The sequence below is a fragment of the Peromyscus leucopus genome, chromosome 8b (genome assembly GCF_004664715.2).
Source record: "Peromyscus leucopus breed LL Stock chromosome 8b, UCI_PerLeu_2.1, whole genome shotgun sequence".
In the NCBI taxonomy this organism is placed as follows: Eukaryota; Metazoa; Chordata; class Mammalia; order Rodentia; family Cricetidae; genus Peromyscus; species Peromyscus leucopus.
In genome coordinates, this window is record NC_051086.1 from 30,152,736 (window position 1) to 30,175,288 (window position 22,553).

At 43.1% G+C, this 22,553-nt stretch overlaps 1 protein-coding gene across 1 annotated transcript in view; it reads left to right on the forward strand.

Annotated features, from left to right (window-relative positions):
* The window catches only part of LOC114706371 (T-cell immunoglobulin and mucin domain-containing protein 4-like), a 28,301-nt gene extending 13,425 nt beyond the window's left edge, over positions 1 to 14,876 (forward strand). Inside the window, exons 7-11 of the mRNA XM_037201166.1 lie at positions 3,814 to 3,887; positions 8,880 to 8,925; positions 11,174 to 11,261; positions 13,760 to 13,799; positions 14,683 to 14,876. Coding sequence (XP_037057061.1) covers positions 3,814 to 3,887; positions 8,880 to 8,925; positions 11,174 to 11,261; positions 13,760 to 13,799; positions 14,683 to 14,767 — 333 coding nt within the window. The 3' untranslated portion in view covers positions 14,768 to 14,876. The remainder of the gene's footprint in view (positions 1 to 3,813; positions 3,888 to 8,879; positions 8,926 to 11,173; positions 11,262 to 13,759; positions 13,800 to 14,682) is intronic.
* Positions 14,877 to 22,553: the final 7,677 nt, after the last annotated feature.

Here is a 22,553-nt window from a genome sequence, read left to right on the forward strand (position 1 = left end):
AAGGCAATTCTATGTACATATGTCTCCAAGTTCAGTGTTCTCTACTTTCAAAGTGTTTGGTCTTCAGTGGAAGAAGCCTTAGCCAGGATGGCACATTCTTGCCTCCATGCTCTTGCTCTGTGAAACGTACTAGGACTTGCCCAAGATCAGACAGCTACTTTAACAGACAGCTGGAACTTACAGCCACATTTCAGGGATCTTCATTTTTAACTGTAGCTCTAAAAACATAAGATTGAGAAGTAGCATAGAGGGGTACTATTTGTAGAATAGTGGAAAACTGATCCCAATGATCTTTTAAAAAATACTTTTTGACGTGTGTGTGTGTGTGTGTGTGTGTGTGTATGTGTGTGGGCATGAGAATGTGAGCATACAAGTACGTGTGTTCCTATGGAAAATGACAACCACAGCTCAGATGTCATTTTCAAGTCCACCATCCTCCTCTTTTTGGACAGAGTCTCTCATTGGCCTGGAGATCACCAAGTGGACCAGACTGTTGGCTAATGAGCCTCCAGGATCCTCCTGTCTCTGCCTCCCAGTGCTGAGATTATAAGTGCATGGCATCATACATGCCATCATCATACATGCCTTTTTACACAGGTGCTGGGGATGGAAGGTCCTTGCACTTGGAAGACAAGTGCTTTCCATGCTTTCTAGATTGATCCCTTCCCCCACCACTTCGGATTGACCTTTGTTCCGGGTCTGGCCGCCATTTTCTCTCAACAGAGTTTTCTTGAAATATTGTATTCCTTTCTAATGTTTAAGTTTGTTATTCTCTCAGCCCCTAAAGGAATCTTTACACTATTGTTAGTGTTCTATGTCAGGAACATAGATGACAGTGTCCTTCCACAATCTCAGAATTTATTGAATAACAGATTCACAAGATACATTGGTTTTTTTGGCTGTAATTTGCCAAGTGCTCCTGAATTCCCATGACAGCTGGCTGGTTGCAAGCCCTTTTATTTTTATTTTAAGTACAAATGTTAATTCTCAGATCACACATTACATATCACACAGCAAACATATCCACATGTATGTACATATGTATATTACAGAATGGTTACAAAAGGGTTAGATGCCAGGTTGGTGAAGACATTACGATTATAATGTTAAAGGTCCTGTTTATGGGGTCCAGGGAGGGTGTTGTACTTGTCATGTCTGGTGTGTTCAGTGAGTTCTCAAGCCTGTTTTTTTTTTCTGATATGTTTTTAATTGGCCTAATCTGCTTTGATACATTTAGAGTACAGTGTCCCAACCTTTAGTTATTTATCTGTCTGGGCCTCATGAGTGGCCTTGGATAGTTTGTGCTGTTTATACCACAAGGTCCAGAGTTAGCCGGTGAGGCTGAGTCAAATGCTGCTTGTAAAGTATAGTCTCTCAGGGCATGCCACGGGATGAAAAATACTGTTTTACACAATACAAAGTAACTTCGAACAGGGCACAGCTTGATCTCAGCGTACATCCATCACCAAGTGAAGTCAAAGCAGTGTGTGCTCAGACAGACTGAGAACTGCAAGGTTGGGCTAGTCCAGCTTGCAGCAGCAAACACTGTTCTAGTAATGTGACATTTTTCTTTGCTTGTGATTCTTACTTTCCTATTCTTGCCTCCAGAGGCCAAGTGTTGGCAAAGTATGGTAAGGGTGTTTTGGGGAAATGTTTCTTCTTTTTCCTTCTCTTATAGTAAACTTTCTCTGCAAAGCCAGCCAAGCTTCATTTTCCAAAGCAAACTTGTTTTTTTCATTAGGTTCAAAGGATTCTCAGAAGAAGGCATGGCTAGAGGTAGAATTTCATATCTTTATTTTATTCTTCTACGTTTCATTCAGACCATGAAAATAGGTAATATTATCTTTAGTTGCTACCCTGTAAATGAGAAAGGGTGTGTAAAAATGTGTCAGTTGGGACTGAGGTTGTAGCTCAATTAGTACAGTGCTTGACCAGCATGCACAAGACCCTGAGCTCAGTCCCATCACTACGTAAACCAGACACTGGGATCCATTCTTATAATCTCAGCACTCAGGAAGTGGGGGCAGGAGGAAGTTCAGGTACTCCTCAGCTACATGGTGAGTTCAAGGCTAGCCTGAGAGATATCAGACCCTGTCTTAAAGCAAAATAGAACAAAACAACTAGTAAGTCATGGTCACTTTAGTCAAAGGTGTCCCATGCTTTGGTGGTGTGGACAGGCTTATGTATCAATAGCCACCATCCATCATGTTCTGTTTTTGTTGCTGTTGTTTTTGTTTTTCTGCAAAGATACACTGGGATCCTGATCAGACCATTTGCTGCTCTTCCAGAGGACTCAACACCTACATTGAACAGTTCACAATTGCCAAATGACCTTTCAGGAATGATTCAGGCTGGACTGAGACAATGTGGGGTGGGGTCACACAAGCATGTAGTTATGCTTATTTCTTGCCTTGGATTAAAACAATCACTATAGGACTCTGGCGATGGGCTCGAGAGGGAGGAGTTATTGGATCTCTCTGTCCCTCCTCCCAAATGTAGCCTCAGTTTCTTCTTCTTGCTATTAATTTAGCTCTTGAAACTGACTTATGAGGGAGGGTAGATGAACTGAACCTGGCTTGTTGGGGCCCAGGTGGTGACCCATATGTTCAGAAACACTGACTCTGATCTTCTGCTCAAGTTTTGGCAACTTTCTCTCTGTCCTGTTAACTGGCTTTTCTTCTCTCCCAAATGTGATTCCCTTCACATGAAAGAGGAAGAGGAAGTCTTCCTTTTGCCTTTCTTCCTCCTTCTCTCACAGTATCTGTAGGTGACCCAACAGGAACTTCACTCAGTCCCCAACTCTATCTCATGTGTCATACAATAAAATGTTTAAAAGCCCAAGTTCAGAGAATCATCGAGGCCTATGCTTCAAGCTCTGATAAATTCCAAACCCGTTTCTTCTATACAGTGGACAGAATAATCAGATCTTCCCTGTGGATCTAGACAATGACTTACAATGAAATAATGCACGAAAGCTCTGAGTCCAGCTCTGGCATATAATAAGTACTTGATAAGTGTCTTTTATTAGCACCAACTTCCAAAATTACATCTCGACCTTGAACTACCCCTTAGGAGACAATACACGAGAAAGAACTGGCATGCCAGCAAGCTCTTGCTCAGCACTTACCCTGTGAATCATCACAATAATTATTTTGATCAGAAAGAAGGGCCAGTGATTAAAGGCACCCATCCCTGCTCCACAACCGAGTCATTTGACATCAAACTAAAAAGCGCCTGTACAACAAAGACAGCACATGGGAGAAAACTTTGGCCCTCTATTAATGTGATACCCGATTGGTATTGATCAGCCACACTAGTGGAAATCCACAAACTGTAGACCAATAGCTGTGGAGCCCCCATAGGAGTGGACTAGGCCCTTTGGATATGTGAGACAGTTGTTTAGCTTGAACTGTTTGGTGGTCCCCCAAGCAGGGGGATCAGGATGTGTCCCTGGTGCATGGGAGGGCTTTTTGGAGCCCAGTCCCTAGGGTGTGACACCTGCTCAGCCTTGGTGCAGGGGGGAGGGGCTTGGGCTTGCCTCAGCTGAGTGTGCCAGGCTCTGCTGACTCCCCATTGGAGACCTTGACTTGGGGGAGGTGGGAATGGGGGGTTGTTTGCGGGGGAGGCTGGGGGGCAGGAAGAGGGGGGAATCTGTGGCTGGTATGCAAAATGAATAGAAAATTTCTTAATAATAATATAAAAAAGAATGTTTAAAAAAAGAAACCAAAAAAATCAAACAAACGAACAAAAACAACAACAAAAAAAAAAGTAAAAGGAATTCAAACAAGGCAGAGTTGCTGACCTCACCAACAGCATATAAGCTCTCTCCTTTTCCTGACTCCTCAACAACTCTTTTCCCTCGTCTCTTTGATCCCAGCTGGAGTGAGGTAAGATTTCACTGATTCTGGATCTGTGTTTCCTTGACTAGTAATGAACATTTTCCCATATTCGTGGAGATATGTAGCTCCTCCTTTAAGAAGTGCATACCAGATCTTATATATTTCTATCGAGTTGTTTGAGCTCCTTTTACCTTAGATACCAACCCGCCAGCATGTAACAGTGTGCCAAAGTTTTCTATTTGTCTTCTTTGTTGTACAGAAGCTTTTAATTTGGTGTTAAATTTTTCTCTGTTTTTGCTTTTGTGACATGTAAACTGGGGGCTAAGACATCTTTATCCTAACACATTTCCCTCTGGTAATTTCATATCTTAATTTCAGTCTTTGATATAATGTGCATTGGCATTTGTATACAGTGAAAGGCAAGAAAGGCTCTTCTTATGAAAAATCATACCTTGAGGGTCTAGTGGATATTTTTTCTGGAAAGGGAGGCACTATTCAGCTCACGACCATTTCCCCCTTGCAGAATTGCTTTACTAGCAGGTTCCAGAAGTCTCCTGTTCTGCAGTATTATATGGAGCTCAGGGCCTTCGGGACCTGAGAGTCTGGGAACAATTTATATGGAAAACAGTCTTGGCAGGTCCAGCTGTATAAACTGTTGACATGACTGATCCACAGTTAAGGGGAAGGATTCTATTGTAAATATGAGAGAGAGAACAGCCAGAGGCATCTGAAAGAGTCCAGAGCAGACAGAGAAAGAAGCAGACTGAATATGACCAGCAGGTTGGACCTGAGAGAATGCAGAAGCAGAACAGAGACAGAGAGGGAGAGAGAGATCAGAGTTATGCGGAGAATGAGTAGCTGGGGAGCGGGGAAGCTTGTGTGCAGGTGGCAGTTTAGGGTAGAGGAGGAGGTGAGAACTAAAATACTAGCATGGACTTTAGAATGTGTAATATATACCTGTGATGCTGAAGGAGGCCAGCATGTGCTTTGGTATGCTTACAGGCACTCGTTTGTCCCTCCTGTCTTTTGGAATTTGGGGACATGGAGTTTTCTTTGGCTCTGACACCAGCTCCATTCCAGATGGCTGGCATGGCTGCATTTCACAGGGAAGAAAGTAACCACTGATCTCTATCCTGTTGCTGTTTCATGCCCAACACGGTGGCCTTTGGAGTATGCCCCAGGTGGCCTCTCACATTTTATGAAAGTGTGTGTGGGGGCGGGGGGAGGAGGTGTGGTTTGGTATCATACCCCAGTGCTGGTGTTTGCAAAGTGTCTCTTATGTTAGCCCATTCCAATTTAAAACAGATTAGCTCTGATAAAACTGACCCAGGCTGGCTTTCTGTGTGATGGCCTCAATTTCAAGCTGATCCATCATGGATGATTACAGTACAATAGGATTTGGCAGAACAAAGGTAGGAATTTTGAATTCTTACCTGCAATTTCCAGCTGTGGGAGACAATAACAGAAAAACAAACAGCAACGTTAGTTGTAGGGGATGAGAACACACTGACTTTTCTTCTTGCATTTCTATGTTCCCTGGAATTCAACAACCTATTTTCCCCAAAGAACAAATAAGCTCTCTGATACCAATTGTGCGTGCTACAAAACCTTTTCCTTTAGTCTCAAGAGCTAGAAAGCTGGCGAGAAAATACAAGTGATTGATTTCAGAGATTTTTAGGCTGAATCCTTTAATATTCGGGGCCCGTCTCCGTGTTTTCTGTGTACATGCATGTGAATACATGGGTGCAAGTACCTGGGCACTCATGCATGTGGGAATCAAAGCAGGATGGTGGCTGCTGTTCTGTTGCCTTCCACCTTATTGCCTTGAGACAGGGTCCCTCGCTGGAAAGGAAGCCCACCACCTAGCTCTCAGATCTGCCTGACTTTACCCCTCCTCTAATCTTGGGGGTTTCAGTAATTTGGAGATTTGAACTTGGGCCCTCACACTTGCAGAGTGGGTGTTCTTACTCACTAAGCCATCTCACCAGCTCTCTGGTTTTTTTTTTATGTGGTATTTTTATTATAAGATCATATTGTGTTCTTCTTGGATGCTTTTCTCTGTTCCGGCTTCTGCACAGCTGTTATGTTTTAGTCTTTCTGTTGGTCTTTTCTGTTTCTTTGCCTATTTTTTTTTCTTCCACCTCCCCAGCCCACCTCCTAATCCTGATATTCACCAGGATTTCCCTTGTTCTCATGAGATGTATGTTCTGAAGACTTTAACTGCTTGCTGGATACTGATGATTCCCCAAGAGTATGGTATCTCTGGCTGTACTGTTTTTACAAAATTGATTCAGATTCCAATAGATCAGCTGTTTAATGGCACATAAAAGGTGTGAGTGTCCCACTGGTATAGTAAACACTGTCTCTGAGTGTGTCATATAACCTGTCTCCCTCAGGAATCTATCCCTGCCCTTCCCTCTTCAGTCTGTCTCAATAGTTAGGTAGTAGTCTTGTGTCTCCAGTGGGAACTTGGAGTTACTTAAGGTTCTTAAATCTGTAGCCCACATTTAATGCCCATATTTAATTTCCTATCCCCATCAAACATTTTTATAACCTGTATCTTAGACCTTTTCTGTCTACCAGCCCAGGACTTCAGACCCGGAATCAGATGAGGTCCCTCTGGACTGTTCCCTTGTCCTGATTAGACTCTATCCTGCATAAACGTCTCTGTGGCTTTTAATGGCTTGAGAACCCAGTGGAGTCTTAGCATTTTAAAATAAAGCCCTCCACAGCTAGATCCTGCATACGAGGTAATCTCTGGCTACTCTTGCCCCTCATGTTGCATCTTCACAGTTGCTTGCATGTCAGCATGGGCGCCATGCTACTTTATGTCTCCATGGCTTGGCTAGGTGTGTTTCATCTGTCTGAAACACCCCACTGCCATTCCTTGCCCAACTAGTTCTTTCACAACCTTACCTCCTTCTCTTAGTTGTCAATTTGGCAAACATTTATGGAATACTGAGTATGTGCTAGGTCATTTTGAACAGGCGGATAGGGACTCTGTGCCGGTAGGGTGCATTCTCATAGACACATTGCTGAACTTCTATTCTGGAGCTGAGTGTCTTGCCTAGGCTTACCTTCCTCAGCAGCTTATGCACATCCATCATTGCTCTTGGTCTGGTAGGCTAAATCAATCTTCTGCCTTCTGTCCACTGGCATCCTGTCAATGTCCCAAGGGCATAAGGTCTGTGGTGCATTCACCTCAGCATTGTAAGCAGTTGGTGCTTAGGTCTTGAGAGATCCTGGAGGGAAGTGCCCTTGGACCTCTGCTATTGGTTATGAATTTTTTGTTTCAGCTTTAATGTCTCCTTTCATAGGAGTTTTCCTGGCCCTTCCAAAGAGTCTGCATCCTCATAGTTCACTGTGGGATATCCTGCACTCTTTCTTCATGTAGTTCTGGATGGCTGTTTTTATCAACCTTCCACGTTGCTTAATGATGAGATGTCTTAAAGTAAGGTGACCCTTGTGATACCATCATAGAGTAGACTTCCAGATTACTAAATGGGTAGCTTACTGCATGTCTCAGTCACATGATATGTCTATGCATCATGTGTACATGGACATGGTATATAAATTATATACATATGTATATATGGTATGTATATGGTATGTATATGCATGTATGTGCATGCGTGCATGCACACACAACACACAGTATAGTGTATGAGGAAGAAACAAATAAACACATGAGGACAAAAAGATGCAATCAGGAGACATGGTAAGCACAAGGTGTGTGAGGCTAATGCTAGTATATTGTATTACAGTAAATATATCACTCTAAGTACGAAGCCTATACTCTAAAATAACAATAAAAGGCATAGGGCAGTGAATAAGCCCATGGCAGCCATCTGCTGTCAAGTACAGAATTGCCTGTGCTGTATGCTCATTCAGTTGGTGGCACAGCAGGTTTACAGCAGCAGCAGCAGCAGCAGCAGCAGCAGCAGCAGCAGACAGGTGAACCATGCATTTTGCAGAGACATTCTTCTGGCCAAGACATGTTAGATGATCAAATCTTTTGACTCCGTAATAACTCACGGTACCATTGTTAGGTATGGGGTTCATCATTTACCAAAACATTACTATGTTATTATTTAAGTTTGATTTTTTTATGCATTATGTGGTAAGTTACAACAGGTCTAGGGTATAGCTAGTGGAGTAGCTGATAATAAATTCTTAACAAATATTTGCTAACTGAGAGATGGATAGTTTTCCTTGCTGGATAAGATTTTGAATGCATGGCCAGGGCTTTTAGAAAAGTCGGAGCCAGGTCTGTCGAAATGACTTATGGGTAAAAGTACTTGCCACCAAGCCTGACAACCTGAGTGGATAGTAAACATGGTAAAAGGAGAGAAATGATTCCCATATGTCATCCTCTGCTATTCACTCATACCTGGGTACTCAAGCAAGCAGGTTTGCATGTGTGCATGTGCACATACATGCCTCCCCTCCCCCCACATGCACACACACTAAATAAAATGTAATCTTTAAGATGTTTTAGGGGTTGGAGTGATGACTCAGTGATTGAGACCACTTGCTGCTCTTGCAGAGGACCCAGGCTTAGTTCCCAGCACTCATATCAGGCAGCTCAAGACTGCCTGGAACTCCAGTTCTAGGGGATCTGATACCTTCTTCTGGCCTCTATGAGCTCCAGACACAGATGTGGTGCACATACATACATGCAGGCATTCACACATGCACATAAGATAAAAGTAAATCTCTTTTTAAAAAGTTGTAATAATTTTTTTTTAAAAAAAAGAAAAGAAAGACAGAAGTCAAGTGCTTATTCTCTGGGTCGCCTTTCACCCACCTGCAAAGTACAGATGTTCCGTTCCTCTGCGGTCATGTAGGAGAGCAGGTGAGCATTTGAGTAGAGCTGTATCAGAGGAAATCTGCCTAAGTCACTTATACAAACAGAAAGATGGTGTTACAGAATTAAATAGATGGTTCTGGCTTAGCAGGTGGCTTTGGATAGCTATTTCAGCAGATACCTTTAATTCTCCCACAGGAAGTCTAACTATTTTCCTCTCTTTACCTCCCCAGCATTAACCACAGGGAACCTCAGCGGAGAAATATTGTATCCAACCAGGTAAAAGATCTAGGAACTATTGGAAGCATTTGCCTTTGATTTTAGAAATTCCCAGTACAGGTTTTCACAGATGGGCTTGGAGAAATATAATATTGCTAAATGGCACATGCATAGTAACTATTATGAAGTGGTCAAAGATTTGTGAACTTGTACACTTGGCAGAAGTCCTATTGATCATTACTTCAACATGCACAGATGCTCTGAAAGCAAAAAGAAAAAATATTTACGAAAACACACAAAATCATGATGTGTCCCTTGTGTGACGCCCAGTGTTATTGATGTAACCACCGAGCCAACACCTGTTCTCACCATTGCTCTGTGATTTTCAAGGTTTCCTTTTATTTATGTTTATTGCAAAAATGGTTCAAGTAGCTTCACGTAAAAACATTAGGCATCACAGATATCTGTGAAGGCAGTCTTTCCGGGGAGACAGTCATGTCTTTTCTTCTGTTTCTAGCTGGCTCTGGTCTTCTGTGTGCTAGAAAATGAGACAGGGAGGGAGGAAGGAAACACTTTAGCCTGCCCAAGGGAAGTGGGAGTGTCCTGCTACGATGACTATTTCCTGGCTGAGTGCAACAGCCCTTTACATTCCTCAGAGTTAGCAGTGAGATATTTTTAAAAAAGATGGATTAATTTTAAAAGCAAAGATAGCAAGTTCACTACCTAGCCACAGAGGTAGCATATGTTTTTATAAAAACTAACAATATCTTTCCAAATGAAAATGGAATTAGTGGGGAAAGTGGTATTCACAACTTTGGCAAATCTCATTTGTATGGCTTAATTGTGATGTTTAGTTACTGTGGTGCTTGATGTGCACTGTCAGATTGACAGAATGCATAATTGCCTGTGAGACAGGACTCTGGATGTACCTGTCAGGGATTATATCGATCATATCAACTGAGGTAGGGAGACTCACCCACTGTGGGTGGTGTCATCCCCTATTGTAGTCCTGGACTGTGTTAACGGAGAAAGGGAACAAAGCTTCGGCATGCATTCAGTGTTCCCTGCTGGGGTGTGGATGTGATGCAGCCAGCTGCTTCAAGCTTCTGTCACCTTGATTTCCCTGCCATGATGGACAATACACTGGAACTGTGAGCCAGAAGAAATCCCTTTCCCCTTAAGCTGCTTCTTAACGATTATTTATTACAGGACCAGGAAAAGAAATTAAGACAGTTAGCTTTGTTGTTGTTGCCTTGCCAGAATGCCAAATGGAAACGATTTAGAGAATGAAAGAGCTATTCTGCTCAGGGTTTAGGTGTTTCTATTCATCATGGCATAGAGAACATGGTGGAACTGAACAGCTCACATCATGGCAGCCAAAGAGCAGGGGGCGGGGGGGGGGGGCGAGACAGAGAAGGAAAGGGAGAGGAAGGAAGAAAGAGAGGGAGAAGAGAGGATATCTGTGTTCTTGACTTTCCCCCTCCTTCCATTTCATCTAGTTCCCCAGTCTACTGGCTAGTGCAGTCCATAGTCAGGGCAGGTATGCCCAGCTTGGTTAATCCTGTCTGGAAACATTCTCATGACACACCCGGAGCTGTGCTTCTCAAATCTCCTAGGTGCCCTTTACTGCAATGAAGTTCGAAAGATTAACCATCACACCGAGACAGGGATGGGTCTCATGTCCACTCTCACATTCTGTGTGATGAGTAATGAGTGAGGCTGCCTGGTGACATCACATATCTGTCTCCTTTGGGAAATGGCACTACAGTGCTCACGAGAGAACAATGTTGGAAAGGGCCGATCAAGTCTCCTGGAAACATTTTGATGTGCTAGGCTCCCAGGCTATGCCTTCAGAACCATCCTGACAGAAAACTTGAAATTGAGCTTTATCTTCCTTTCTATGTTGTTATCTAGAAGCTGAAGTCAGCCAGGAAAGAAATGCACAGGTCTAGGGAGAGCTCAAAGGCTTAAGGCAGTGCCCAGCAAAGAGATTTGACAGTGGAAAACACAACTCACAACATAGTTATTATATTTTAAATCTCCCGATGTCTGAACACAATAGCCCAAGACACCTGATGTCTAAGATGGGCACAAATACAGGGATTAAAATGCTTTGGGTATTTAGTGGGAAAGTTACACTTGATTTAGAACTTTTAGTTTGTTTTGACTTGGAGACATATCAGAAAGAATACCATAAGATGTAATGACATTGTTGGTAACTAGAAGTCATCCTTGGGGTGAGATGTATCCCAGGGTACCCTTCAGAGATGATGTCATTCAGCCAATCACCTTGCCTGTATTTTGGCAGAGCAACAGAGAGACCAACATCTTGATCATTGCTTGCTGCGTGGGTTTTGTGCTGATGGTGTCAATATTTCTGGCATTTCTCCTTCGAGGTAAGGTGGGCAGGGCCAGATGTGATGGACCTGCAGGACTGGATGTTTGTGGGTAGATCAAAGAGCTGTGGGAACTCAGGAGTGTCAATGAGGGGGGATATTTCTGTTTTCTCTTCTTTCCTTTTATCCCGAAAAGGACCAGTTCCCTCACTGTCCTCACCCCAGTCATGGGGGTGACAGGTAAATTCATCACCACCAAATGGCTTTCTTTGTAAAGAAAAGCCTGATAGTGCTGACACTTTGATAATTAAAAAATGGGACCAAGAGCACTTTCACTGATAGGACACAGATGTCATACACAAGTTACTGCCTTATGTAGATAGGACTGTTGTTTCTCTCTCTCTCTCTCTCTCTCTCTCTCTCTCTCTCTCTCTCTCTCTCTCAGATTTTTGTAGCCCTCACTCTATAGATCAGGCTAGCCTCCAACTCAAAGATCCGCCTGTCTTTTCTCCAGTGCTGGAATTAAAGGCATGTGCCACCACTGCCCAGGTATTCTCTTTATAAAATCAATATTTACTTATTTTTTTGTGTGTGGGTGTTTTGCCTACATATATGTCTGTATATCAAATGTTTGCCTGGTGCTCACAGAAACCAGAAGAGGGCATCAGATACTTTGGAACTAAAGTTACAGACAATTGTGAACTGACATGTCAGTGCTGGGAATTGAACCTGGGTCCTTTGGAAGAATATCCTGTGCTCCTAATCACTGACCCATCTTTCTAGCCCTGATACTCCTTTCTTACAGTTCGAAACACCCTTGAACCCCTATCATATACTTTCAGGGAGTGTCACAGGAGTAAAACTGTGAATAGTCTTGCTCTATGTGCACCTTTAAAGCAGGTTTGCTTAGGGACCACAGGTGGCCTTCAGGAGAGAGAATTCTTGGAAATGGTTTGTCAATATGTTCATGTTTCCATACCTACATACATTTTTCAGGGGATAGGGCCCAAAGTTTTCTTAAAATTGTGAAGCTCGGCTGTGATTTTACACCTTCCCCACCTTAAAAGCAAAACTATAAATCCTGCAAAAAGGAGCTATGAAATAAGCATTATGGTTTTCATATAAAGCACAGGCACATAGCACCCACTACTGTTATAAAACAGGAAAACTGGTACTTCACAGCAGTCAGCCGTGAGATAAGATTATTTACAATTGAACATGCCCTAAGAGAGTGCTGCAAAAACTATCCAGAACTTCCTGGAGACTTGCTATTAGTGCTTAAATGTAGTCATAGCTGCTGTTTTGGATGATTGTTGGTATATCTCATAAAAAGTGCTTTAAAACCCAAATGAGGTGCTGGGGAGGTAGGTTAGTCAGTAAAGACTTTGCCACTCAAGCATGAGGACCTGAGTTTGATACTCAGGACCCATGCAAAAAGGCCAAGCATTGTGGCATTTGCTTGCACATGTATGAATATCTACAGACATGTATGCACACACACAAAGTTAGATGAGCCCTCGTTATGCTACTAAATAACTGAAAAGTGCAATAGCTTACACCCTTTGAGCAGAGCATTGTTCAACCCTTATCAGAGAGGCTCCTTCTTTCAGTAGATGGCAAATAACAAAGAAATCCTCAACTGGACAATGTGCAGAGAGTGACAGACTTTGGAACACTCAGCCCCAAATGAGATAGATGTCTTTATCAAACCCTTCCTCTCAAGGCTCAGGGTTCTATTTGGAAGAGGAGGCAGCAAGATTACAAGAGCCAGAGATGGCTCCAAGTAAACAGTATATTTCAGACACAACAGGCCTGATGCACATATGAAATCACAGGGACTGTGACAGCCTGCACAGAGCCTGCACATGGCATGCATAGGCCCTGTACAGATTCAAGCTAGACAAAAATCCCAGCCCTGAGAACGGAAGTAGACACAGGGTCCAGTCCTAAAACAGAACCTATTTGCAATTGGTACCTGCTGGGAAAATCAGTTTTCTCCAATGGAGTGTCACTAGATATATCAACCATAGTCTAAGACAGGCCCCATAGCTTGCCAACACAAAATGAATTCCATTTTTTTTCTTTCATGCGCACGCGAGTATGTGTGTGTGTGTGTATGTGTACTTTCTGTTTTGTTTTATATTTTTTTGTCTTATTGTTTATTGATTTTCTTTCTTTTAGTGTGTTTATTTTGATTTTTATTGTTGTTGTTTTCCAGGGTTTTTTTTTTTTTTAATGTTTTAAGAGAGAGAGGGAGAGAGGGAGGGAGGGAGGGAGGAAGAGAAAGAGGGGGGGAGAGAGGGGGAGAGAGAGAGAGAACATGAATATGAAGGTGGGTGAGTAGGGAGGTGGGGAGGAACTGGGAGGAGTTGGGGAAGAGAAAGAAAAATGACCAAAATATGTTTTATTAAAAAAACATTTAAAAATCTAGCAACACCATCATCAACCCGGGAAGGAGAGGCTGTCCTCCCCAATGCTAATCTAGTCTATTTGGAAGGGGGTGGACTTTTCCCAGCAGTTCACAGAGCTCTGCTCACATTGTGGCCTTGTTTTTTCAGGGAGAGTAACAGCAGCCAATTGTTTGCGGAGACACAAGAGGTAATTCATCTTGCATGGCCGATTGTTGCGATGATTATACAGGCTGCTGCACATGATTAGATACTACTCAGTGGTTTAATGACTTGTGCTTATGTTCTGATGAAACACAGGGTTAGAGAGACATTGCATTAGAGGCAGAAAAGGCTGTGGAGTCTTAACTCACATTAACCTCTGTCTCAGTTAACATTACATGTGTGTCCAAAATAGGACCAAGAAAAGCAGGGAGCATTATTGAAAGTATAGCATGAGAAAGGGGACATGTGCCACAGTGTCCTCTGCTTGAAGCTATTGTAGCACTTGTTTCAAAGGCACATTGTTTGTATGGAGTCACTGAGAAGAGGGTTAGCAATATGGAAATTAGATAAGGTATTTGCAACATTCTTCCCGCGATTTGGTTCCTTTGCCCCATAGACCGGCATGTTTCACTGCTTGCTTTTATTTTTTAAGAGTATGTGAAGAATCTCTGGGATTAGATTTTGAATATTTATTCTGTTTATAGCTTTTAGGGTGCAATAAATGAAAAGATTTGGTATAAGTCATTGCAACAATTAATTGTATCAGCACCACAGCATTTATTGACAATGATGCATTATTAGGCAGGGGATCAGAGGCCCTGCAAAGGGACTTTCTGAGTTCAAAGCTTGGGATCCCTTGAGACATCAATGCATTTAGATCATGGTTTTATACTCTTCAAAGCAAGTTGTATTCTCTTTATTGTAACAGGTTGGCAAAAGTCCTCTGTGCTCTATAGCCTCAGTTTTCCCACCTGTAAAATAGGAAGCTTGGGCAGGATAGAATCTGAGTCTGGTGTCTCAGCCTGGGTTAGCAGGTCCTTTGAGTTTGCTTTTTCTGGTTTTTAATCAGCCTTTTCCTCTCTTCACAGACCGGACAACATTGAAGATCGTAAAAGTGTCCTCAATGACATGTCACATGCCCAGGATGATGAAGACGGAATCTTTACTCTCTAACTTGTCACCTTTTCGTAGAATTAAGCATGGGGGATGAAGTTTGAATTGTGTAATTATAATTTTGGGGACATTGCAATTTTCTTTTAAGGTCTCACCTTTCTTTCACTGATGCTATGGGTCCAGTCTCATTTTATCTTCCTGCATGAAGGTGTTTCGGAGACACTTCCTCCTGCCTAGTGCCTTAGTCCTCTCTGTGGTTTTGTGGCCAGGTGATCTTTCTCCACTGGGCTTGTCACTGTCGGTGATAGTGAACTCATTGCCAGAGCCGTGGGAGTCCCTTCAATCTCTCAACAGTAGGGGGAGTTAGAAATACCCAAAGCAAAAAAAGCTCCTTCTGCAGACAGCATAGCCTGTTGGTGGTAGCTGACCTCCATCAACGCAGTGCTCATTTAATCTGTCTGGCTTCTTCCAGGTATCAAGTTACCTTTCTTCTGAGACACAAGTTTTGGTCCATTTCCTACCTCATGTGCCTGTGTCTCCCTTTTTCTGCCAGCTTTCTGAGTTCAGTGCCCACATTGGGTGTAGTATGAGCAGACCAATGCTTCATTCGAGGCGCAGGTAATACCACAGAATCACATCAAAAGTTTGACTCGCTTCTAAAACTCCTGTTTTTTTTTATGATATGAATTTCTTTTCATATTCAAGTGCTTTAAAACTGACCATAGTGCCACTTGAACTCTTGCCAGAGAAACTGGACTTTGGAAGCAGCCCAGTGCCCATCAGAGCAAGGGGATCAAATGACAAGGATTATGCACAGATGACACACTGAAGCCGCCCAAGTAAATTCCTCTAAGTATAACTCATTGTAATTGCAGCCCAGGAAGAACAGATTTATCCTAAAACTTTAATAATTACTAGTATGAGGAACCCTGAGAGAGAAATAAAAGCAAATAGCTGTGGAATCAATAAATGTAAGAAAACATATGTCTAAGTGAGGATGCTCCTGGCTGGCTACTATGGAAAGCTAGCTAGATCTGAAAGGCATTTCTCAGACTTCCCTCATGCTCAGAGCAGCAATATCATTAAAGGAATAAGCCCTGGTCCTCTATCTAGCCCACCTTTGCATTTTTACTCCCTTAACATCACTTTTAAGAGGCAAACAGAAATTGTGAGAAGGATCAGCTGGGAAAGGAGCTTGCTGCCAAGTTTGATCTCTAGGACCCATATGGTGGAAGGAGAGGGCCTATTCTTGCAAGTTGTCTTCTGATGTCCACACCCTTGCCATAGCATGCACCTCCCTATAGTATGCACATACACACAAATTATAAAATAACACACACACACACACACACTCACACACATGACAAACAAAATTAGTCTCATGGTACAGCCTATAGATCTGTCACCCTGTAACTTAGTTGACATGACATGATCCAATTGGTAAGAACCCATGCCCAACCCTCTCATTGAGACATTTATTCACCCTAGCCACCTGGAGGAAGGACACAGAGAGGATGAAGAGACAAGGAAAATGAAAAGCCTTTGATTTAGGCCAGCATGCGGACCAGTCACATAATGGATGGATAGCCACATAACAGACGGACAGCCTCATAGGGGATGTGCTTTAAAGAAAGGAAGGAAGGAAGGAAGGAAGGAAGAGAGAAAGAAAGAAAAAAGAAAGAAAGAGAGAAAGGAAGAAAGAAAGAAGCCTAAAGTGATAGGGAAATGGTGCTTAGGACAGAGATAGAAAAAAGCAAAGGAAAAGTTATGACTTTTGAGTAATTCAGAGAAGTGGGCAGACTTAGGAAGCTGCCTGGCTGCATCTCTGCAAGTGAGGCAGAGGAATTCTGGGAAGGAAAAGAAAAATATCATTAAAGGGACCACTTTTCCTGCCTTCTCTTTAGCATGGCTTACTGTGAACCTGCCTTCCTAAAGGGTGGTCTCTTGGGCAGATGATTGACCAGCACCACAGGATTCTCTCTCCAGGGAGCAGAGGTGTGTCTCCATGTACGTTCTTTAAGGTCGGAGCACCACCCTCCGCTGTGCCAGCCAGGCTGTTTTTAAGCTGTGTGCTTCGACCCAGCAGCCACCACGCCATCTGAGCTTGTTAGGAATATGAATTCTTGCCCTCATCCTGTACCTGCTGAACCAGAAACTGCAGGGAGAGCCTGGAGATCTGGGGTTTAGCAAGCTCTTACAGAGTAATAGCTCCAAACAGGCGGGGTCTCCCTTTCTTAGACTATGTGGTGGCAACCCTGAATGAATAAAGGGTCATGGGCTTCCTCAGTCAGAAGGCAGGGGTACTGTAGATTCGACTCTCAGATGATCTGCCTGACTTTTGAAGTGTCTTCCTACCAGGAACCAACAACTACACTCCTCTCCCTGCTAATGTTTTCCCCATGTACCGCCAGGGATGTTCTCCTCAGCACAACCCAGAGAGTCCTGGTTCCTGATTTTCAGCTCTTAAACCCACAGAGATGTTCTTCCTAGGGCAGAGAATAAACTGATGACTTCAGCAGCCAGCCAGTCAATGCAGTGAGTAGAGGAATTGAAAGCAACTGTGGACAATGAGAATGTGCATATGTCTAATTAAAGACATTGCTGGGCAGTGGTGATGCACGCCTTTAATCCCAGCACTTGGGAGGCAGAGCCAGGTGGATCTCTGTGAGTTCGAGGCCAGACTGGTCAACAGAGCAAGATCCAGGACAGGCACCAAAACTACACAGAGAAACCCTGTCTCTAAAAACAAAAACAAAACAAAACAAAACAACAACAACAAAAAAATAAAGACATAAAAATTCAGTTTGCTTGCATATGTCCCATGCAAGCAAACATATGGCTGTGGGTTAGGACGAGGAGACCAGCTTTAGACTAGATTTATAAAATGATGAGCTAATTTAAAACCAAACTGTAGATGTAGCTCAGTGGTAGAGCATTTGACTAGCATGGGCAAAGCCCTGGGTTCCATATCCAGCACCCTTAAGTATACTAAGACTCCTTGACTAGAGGTGGGTTTTGGTATAGCTATTTATTTATTCTCTTTGTGTAGTCAGGATGAATTGGTAGCTTGTGCAAACAACTTTCTAGTATCCATTTTGTGCTAGAATAGAGGCCAGAGTGTGTGTGTGTGGGGGGGGGTTGTTATTAAGGAGTTTAAAGTCTCAATGAGACAAAACACACCTAGTATCAGTGATGGACTGGAATCCTGTTGTTTCCCATTTCCACAAGGAAAGACTTTGATGCGCAGTGGCTCTTATAACTGGTGTGCATAGAAGAAGGCCACAATCTAATCCTGAGGGTTTATAGTAACCTAGTTTTTCAACCTTGGCCTTGGAATAAAATAGGCAACACAATCATCAGAGGTCTAAATTGCATTCTGGGCACTCAACTAAGGGTTTCAAGACAAGCATCGAATCTAGAAGTAGTTCATCAAAGCTGGCTTGTTACCCCTTATTCAGAGCTCAGAAAACCGAAGCATAGACACAAAAGTACTCACTCAAGGTCATGTAGTTCAATCTCCTGCAGCAGAGTCAGGCCTTGAACCAAGCTTGAAGGACCCCCATTTTGTTTTGCTTTGCTTTTTCGAGATAGATTCTAGTGTGTCCCATGCTGGCTTTGAACTTGCTATGTTGCTGAAGATGACTTTGAAGTCCTGATTTTCCTGCCTCCATTTCCTAAGTGTTGGGGGTTATCTGATGCTCTAGCCTTTATCCTGAACTTTCCAGTAAGGACTTTAGTTCATGACTTCATGCACTGCGTCTCCAGCCTTGACCTTCATTGGGCCCGAATGGACTTCAGTTTACTGGGATCACTGGCAACTTGAATGTATTGACTGTTCACCCACTGCACCCCCTTTGCAGCTCAGTCTTCCTTGTCCCCCATGTTATTGACTCAGAACCCAATTTGCATTTGCAGAGAAAGCAGCAGTGGAGAACCTGGCAGGAGCCTTAATGAAGCCAGGTGGGACACATTTAAACGGGAATGTGAGGAAGTAACTCACAAAGAGCCGAAGCCAGCTGTCAGCAGGCTTAATGAAAGGTTAACAGGAATTCTGCAATGGCTGGCTGGGGAGACTCTTTGTCTCTCTAAAGAAAACAGAAAGCTGAGAAGTGGGCTCCCTGGGTGGACACAAGAGCAGAAGGAGGAAGCCACTTGAAACCACAGGACGGAATCTGTAAACAGTTTCATTTAGCTTGGTAAACCTGCTACAGTCTTTAAAGGGAAAAAGACAATGCCTTGAGTTCTTGTTGCTCTGAGCATCAGAGGACAGCAGGGGGAAGTGTTCCCCAATAAAAGGAATGCCAGTGCTATACTGAAGCACTAGCCTGGGGAGCCCGAAGATGATTACTCCGTGGAACAGAAGGTTGGTGGGAGCAAAAAGACTCTGTTCTGAACCGGTGCACAGTCTCCATATTGGAAATGGACTAGCTGGGTCAGAGGCCCTTATATCGTTTTCATCTCAAATAGTCAGCTGGAGAAACTGAGGCCAACAAAGGAGGCAGTGAGTTGCTCTGGGCAAGACAATAAGCAGACTTAAAACTGTGTCCCTTAAATGTTAGTCTGGAAATATCATTAACTTGATTCTTGGATACTTTCCAAGTTCCCCGGATCTGCCTGGTTATTACTGACCCCTGTGCCCACTCAAATCCACTAATCCATTATGTTCTATTGGTGTAGCTACACATCTCAACATTTCTTTTCCTAACTATACATTGATGCCATCTTTCTCAGTACCCTCCTGACCCATGATGCACTACTGTTTCCAGAAAGAGGAACTGGAGTGTGCAAGTACACAGCCAGGCTGCTCTGTTGCTCTCTTACATCCTGACTATGAGGCTAATGTGTCCAGGTTTGCTCAGGACTTTTCCAGTTTTGAAAGTTTCAAACCTAGCATGCTGGAGAAGCATCCCTGACTGGTCCTGGGCAAACATTGATGACTATTCGATCTAAGTCCATACCAGAGATCAGAGACAAGCACTCACAGAACTTGCACTTGACTTTCTGATCATGATCACTTTCCTGTGACTCTGAAGTTGATGAGATTCAGTGTTTGAATGGGCTACTATCAGATCTAGATTCTAGAAGCTTCTGGTTTAAAAAAATGTAGGGCTCAAATCACCTCCTTGGAATGCAAAATCATAGGCCCCACTTTTATCTGATTGGATTAGAACCTTTAGTGTAACCTGTAAGATCTTCCGTTGACTTATGCATCTCAGTTCTAGGAGTTCCGGCTGAAGGCATTGATTTTCAAACTTGGCCACAGTCATCTGGGGGACTTAAGAGAGTACTGCCAGGTGGCTTTTCCTCTGAGGTCCAGATTTGATTGACTTGGGGAGACCTGCTATCAGGAGTTCTGGAAATACCAGTGCTTGCAAACCACTGTTCAAAAGGTAGCTTTGCCCCAGATAGTAATGTCAATTAATAGGGGTAAGGCTTGGCCTTGAAGTTGCAAGATTTTGTGTTTTTAGTGCTCCCAAATGATTTTGCTCAAAGAAATGATCGATAAAATGCTCAGAAAAATCTGAGAGACAAGATAATGACCAATTATTATGAAAGATTCACATTAAAGTAAGTAAAGCTGGGTGGAGGAGATAGCTCCGTGAGTGAAGTGCTTCCTTCACAAGTATGAGGACCCGAGTTCGGAGCCCCAACAACCATATAAAAGCTGCCTCTAACCACAGTGCTCTACAAGCAGAAAGGGGTGCTACCAGGGCCAAAGCTGCTAGCTAGACAAGATGAATCAGTAATCTTGCATTCAGGAAGAGACCCTGCTTCCAAAAATAAGATGTAGCGTTTGAAAAAGAAACTCAGCATCAACCTCTGGCCTTCATACACACATGCACACATGTGCCCACCCACATGCAAACATTCATACACATATGCATACACACATAAGCAAAAGCCAAGTTCTAACACACACACACACACACACACACACACACATTCTAATATATAAGGTCTACCCTCATATATATATATATATATTCTAATATATATATATTCTAATATATATATATTCTAATGTATAAGGTCTACCCTCATATATAAACATAGTGCAAGACCCTCATTGATGAGCAACTATTGTCCTCCTGAGATCATATTCAGCTGCCAGGAAGAGAACACGAGATTAATGACCAGTTAGCTAAGACTGGATTGATTTCATGTAACTAGCAGTTTGAGAATAGGGCTGTTCAAGGTTTGGTTTAGCAACTTCACTGAATTAAGTCATGATTCTATGACTCTCTTGGCTCTTGCCTCATGGTTGCAGAATGGCTGCCACAGCTCAGATAGGCTTCACACAAATGCATCACAAGCAAGGAAGGAGGTGGCTCATGGGGACCTCCCTCAGATGTGACTCTATGTAAAAGAGAACTCTCTCACATAAGTTACTAGAAGGTTTTCCCATATGCCTCATTGTCTGGAACCGGGTAGTAATGTTCTTGGCAAAGTGGTTGACACTGTATGGGCTCATTTACACCCATATGTCTCTTTTCTTCCAGGATCTGCACCTGGCTACTCAAAACATGGGATGGTTAGTGTGGGTGAAACTAGGAGGTTGCTAGATAACCTTGACTTGACTATATGGACTCATCCACCGAGAGCAGACTGGTTGGCTCCTATTGCCAAAGAGCCATGCAGGGATCTGGGGTGTAACAAGAACAGGAAAGCTCCAGGCCCTGTTCCTAGGCAAATTGAAGGCATCAAAATCGTTTTCTTTTTAAATCTTTATTCTCTGCTTCATGACTCCTGGTGGTTGGAACATTTATGATGTCCCCAAGGGACAATAAGAGAAAGAAATAAAAGTTCAGAAATTCTGGGTATATCTTTTCATGAAACTTTTGATATGGGAACATTGGTGCATGTTTGAGAATGTAGCCTTTCTCAGAGAGCTAGGACTCCAGAAACTCAGTGGCTTTCAAAGCTGTCCAGACCCAGCGGCTTTCAGGTTCTCACCCCATGGATTCAAAGAATGAAACTCATGGACCATAACGGATATATTTAAGAGAGAGAGAGAGAAGAGAGAGAGAGAGAGAGAGAGAGAGAGAGAGAGAGAGAGAGAGAGAGAGAGAGAGATTGTACAGGTACATAGAGCTCTTGTCTAACAGGAAGGGTCTCAGGAAATAGGGTATCATCAAGCCACTAGTCTGGGGATTTTAAAGCACCTTTGACAGAAAGTAAAGTGAGGAATGGGGAGACCAATGACCCTCAGTCCATTTGGACCAGTCAGGTGTCCAGATGACTCCTCTGGATTCCAGCACTTTAGGAAGAAGGGCTCACTTAGGAAGTAACAAAGAAACAGGAACGAATTTCTGTTCTCCAGCAAGGACATTCTTGGAACAGCACTTTGGAGTCTCTGTGACCAGCTTCTATCTCCTGTTCTCATTCCTTTAAAATCAGGCTTTTGATGAGTCTGTCATAAGGCATTGGCTGAGTGGGCTAAAAGTTTAGACCGAGAAGGTCAAGGAAAATTCCAGCAAGAATTCTTAGTTGTGGTGGAACATTAGAAGCTCTGCAGAGAGGAGGTGGTTTTTATCAAATCACAAAGTTGGAAGACTGGAAACCATCCCCACCCCTTCTACTTCTGTGCTGTATGGTGTCTAAGCATTTTCAGACCTGTCACACAGTGTCAAAGGAAGGATGGAGCCTCTTTTGATTTGGAGTGGGGAGGGGGATGGAAACACGCTATAGAAGCAAAGCAACTACCTGTGGTTCTACAGTAGCAAAAATCTAGCAACTTGAGTCCTCCTCAGTCCAACAGATCAATATCGCCTCTGTGGGATGCTTGCGTGTCCAGCTCTGTCCTTTCTTATCAAAACACTGTCAAGCACCATCACTAGTATTATTT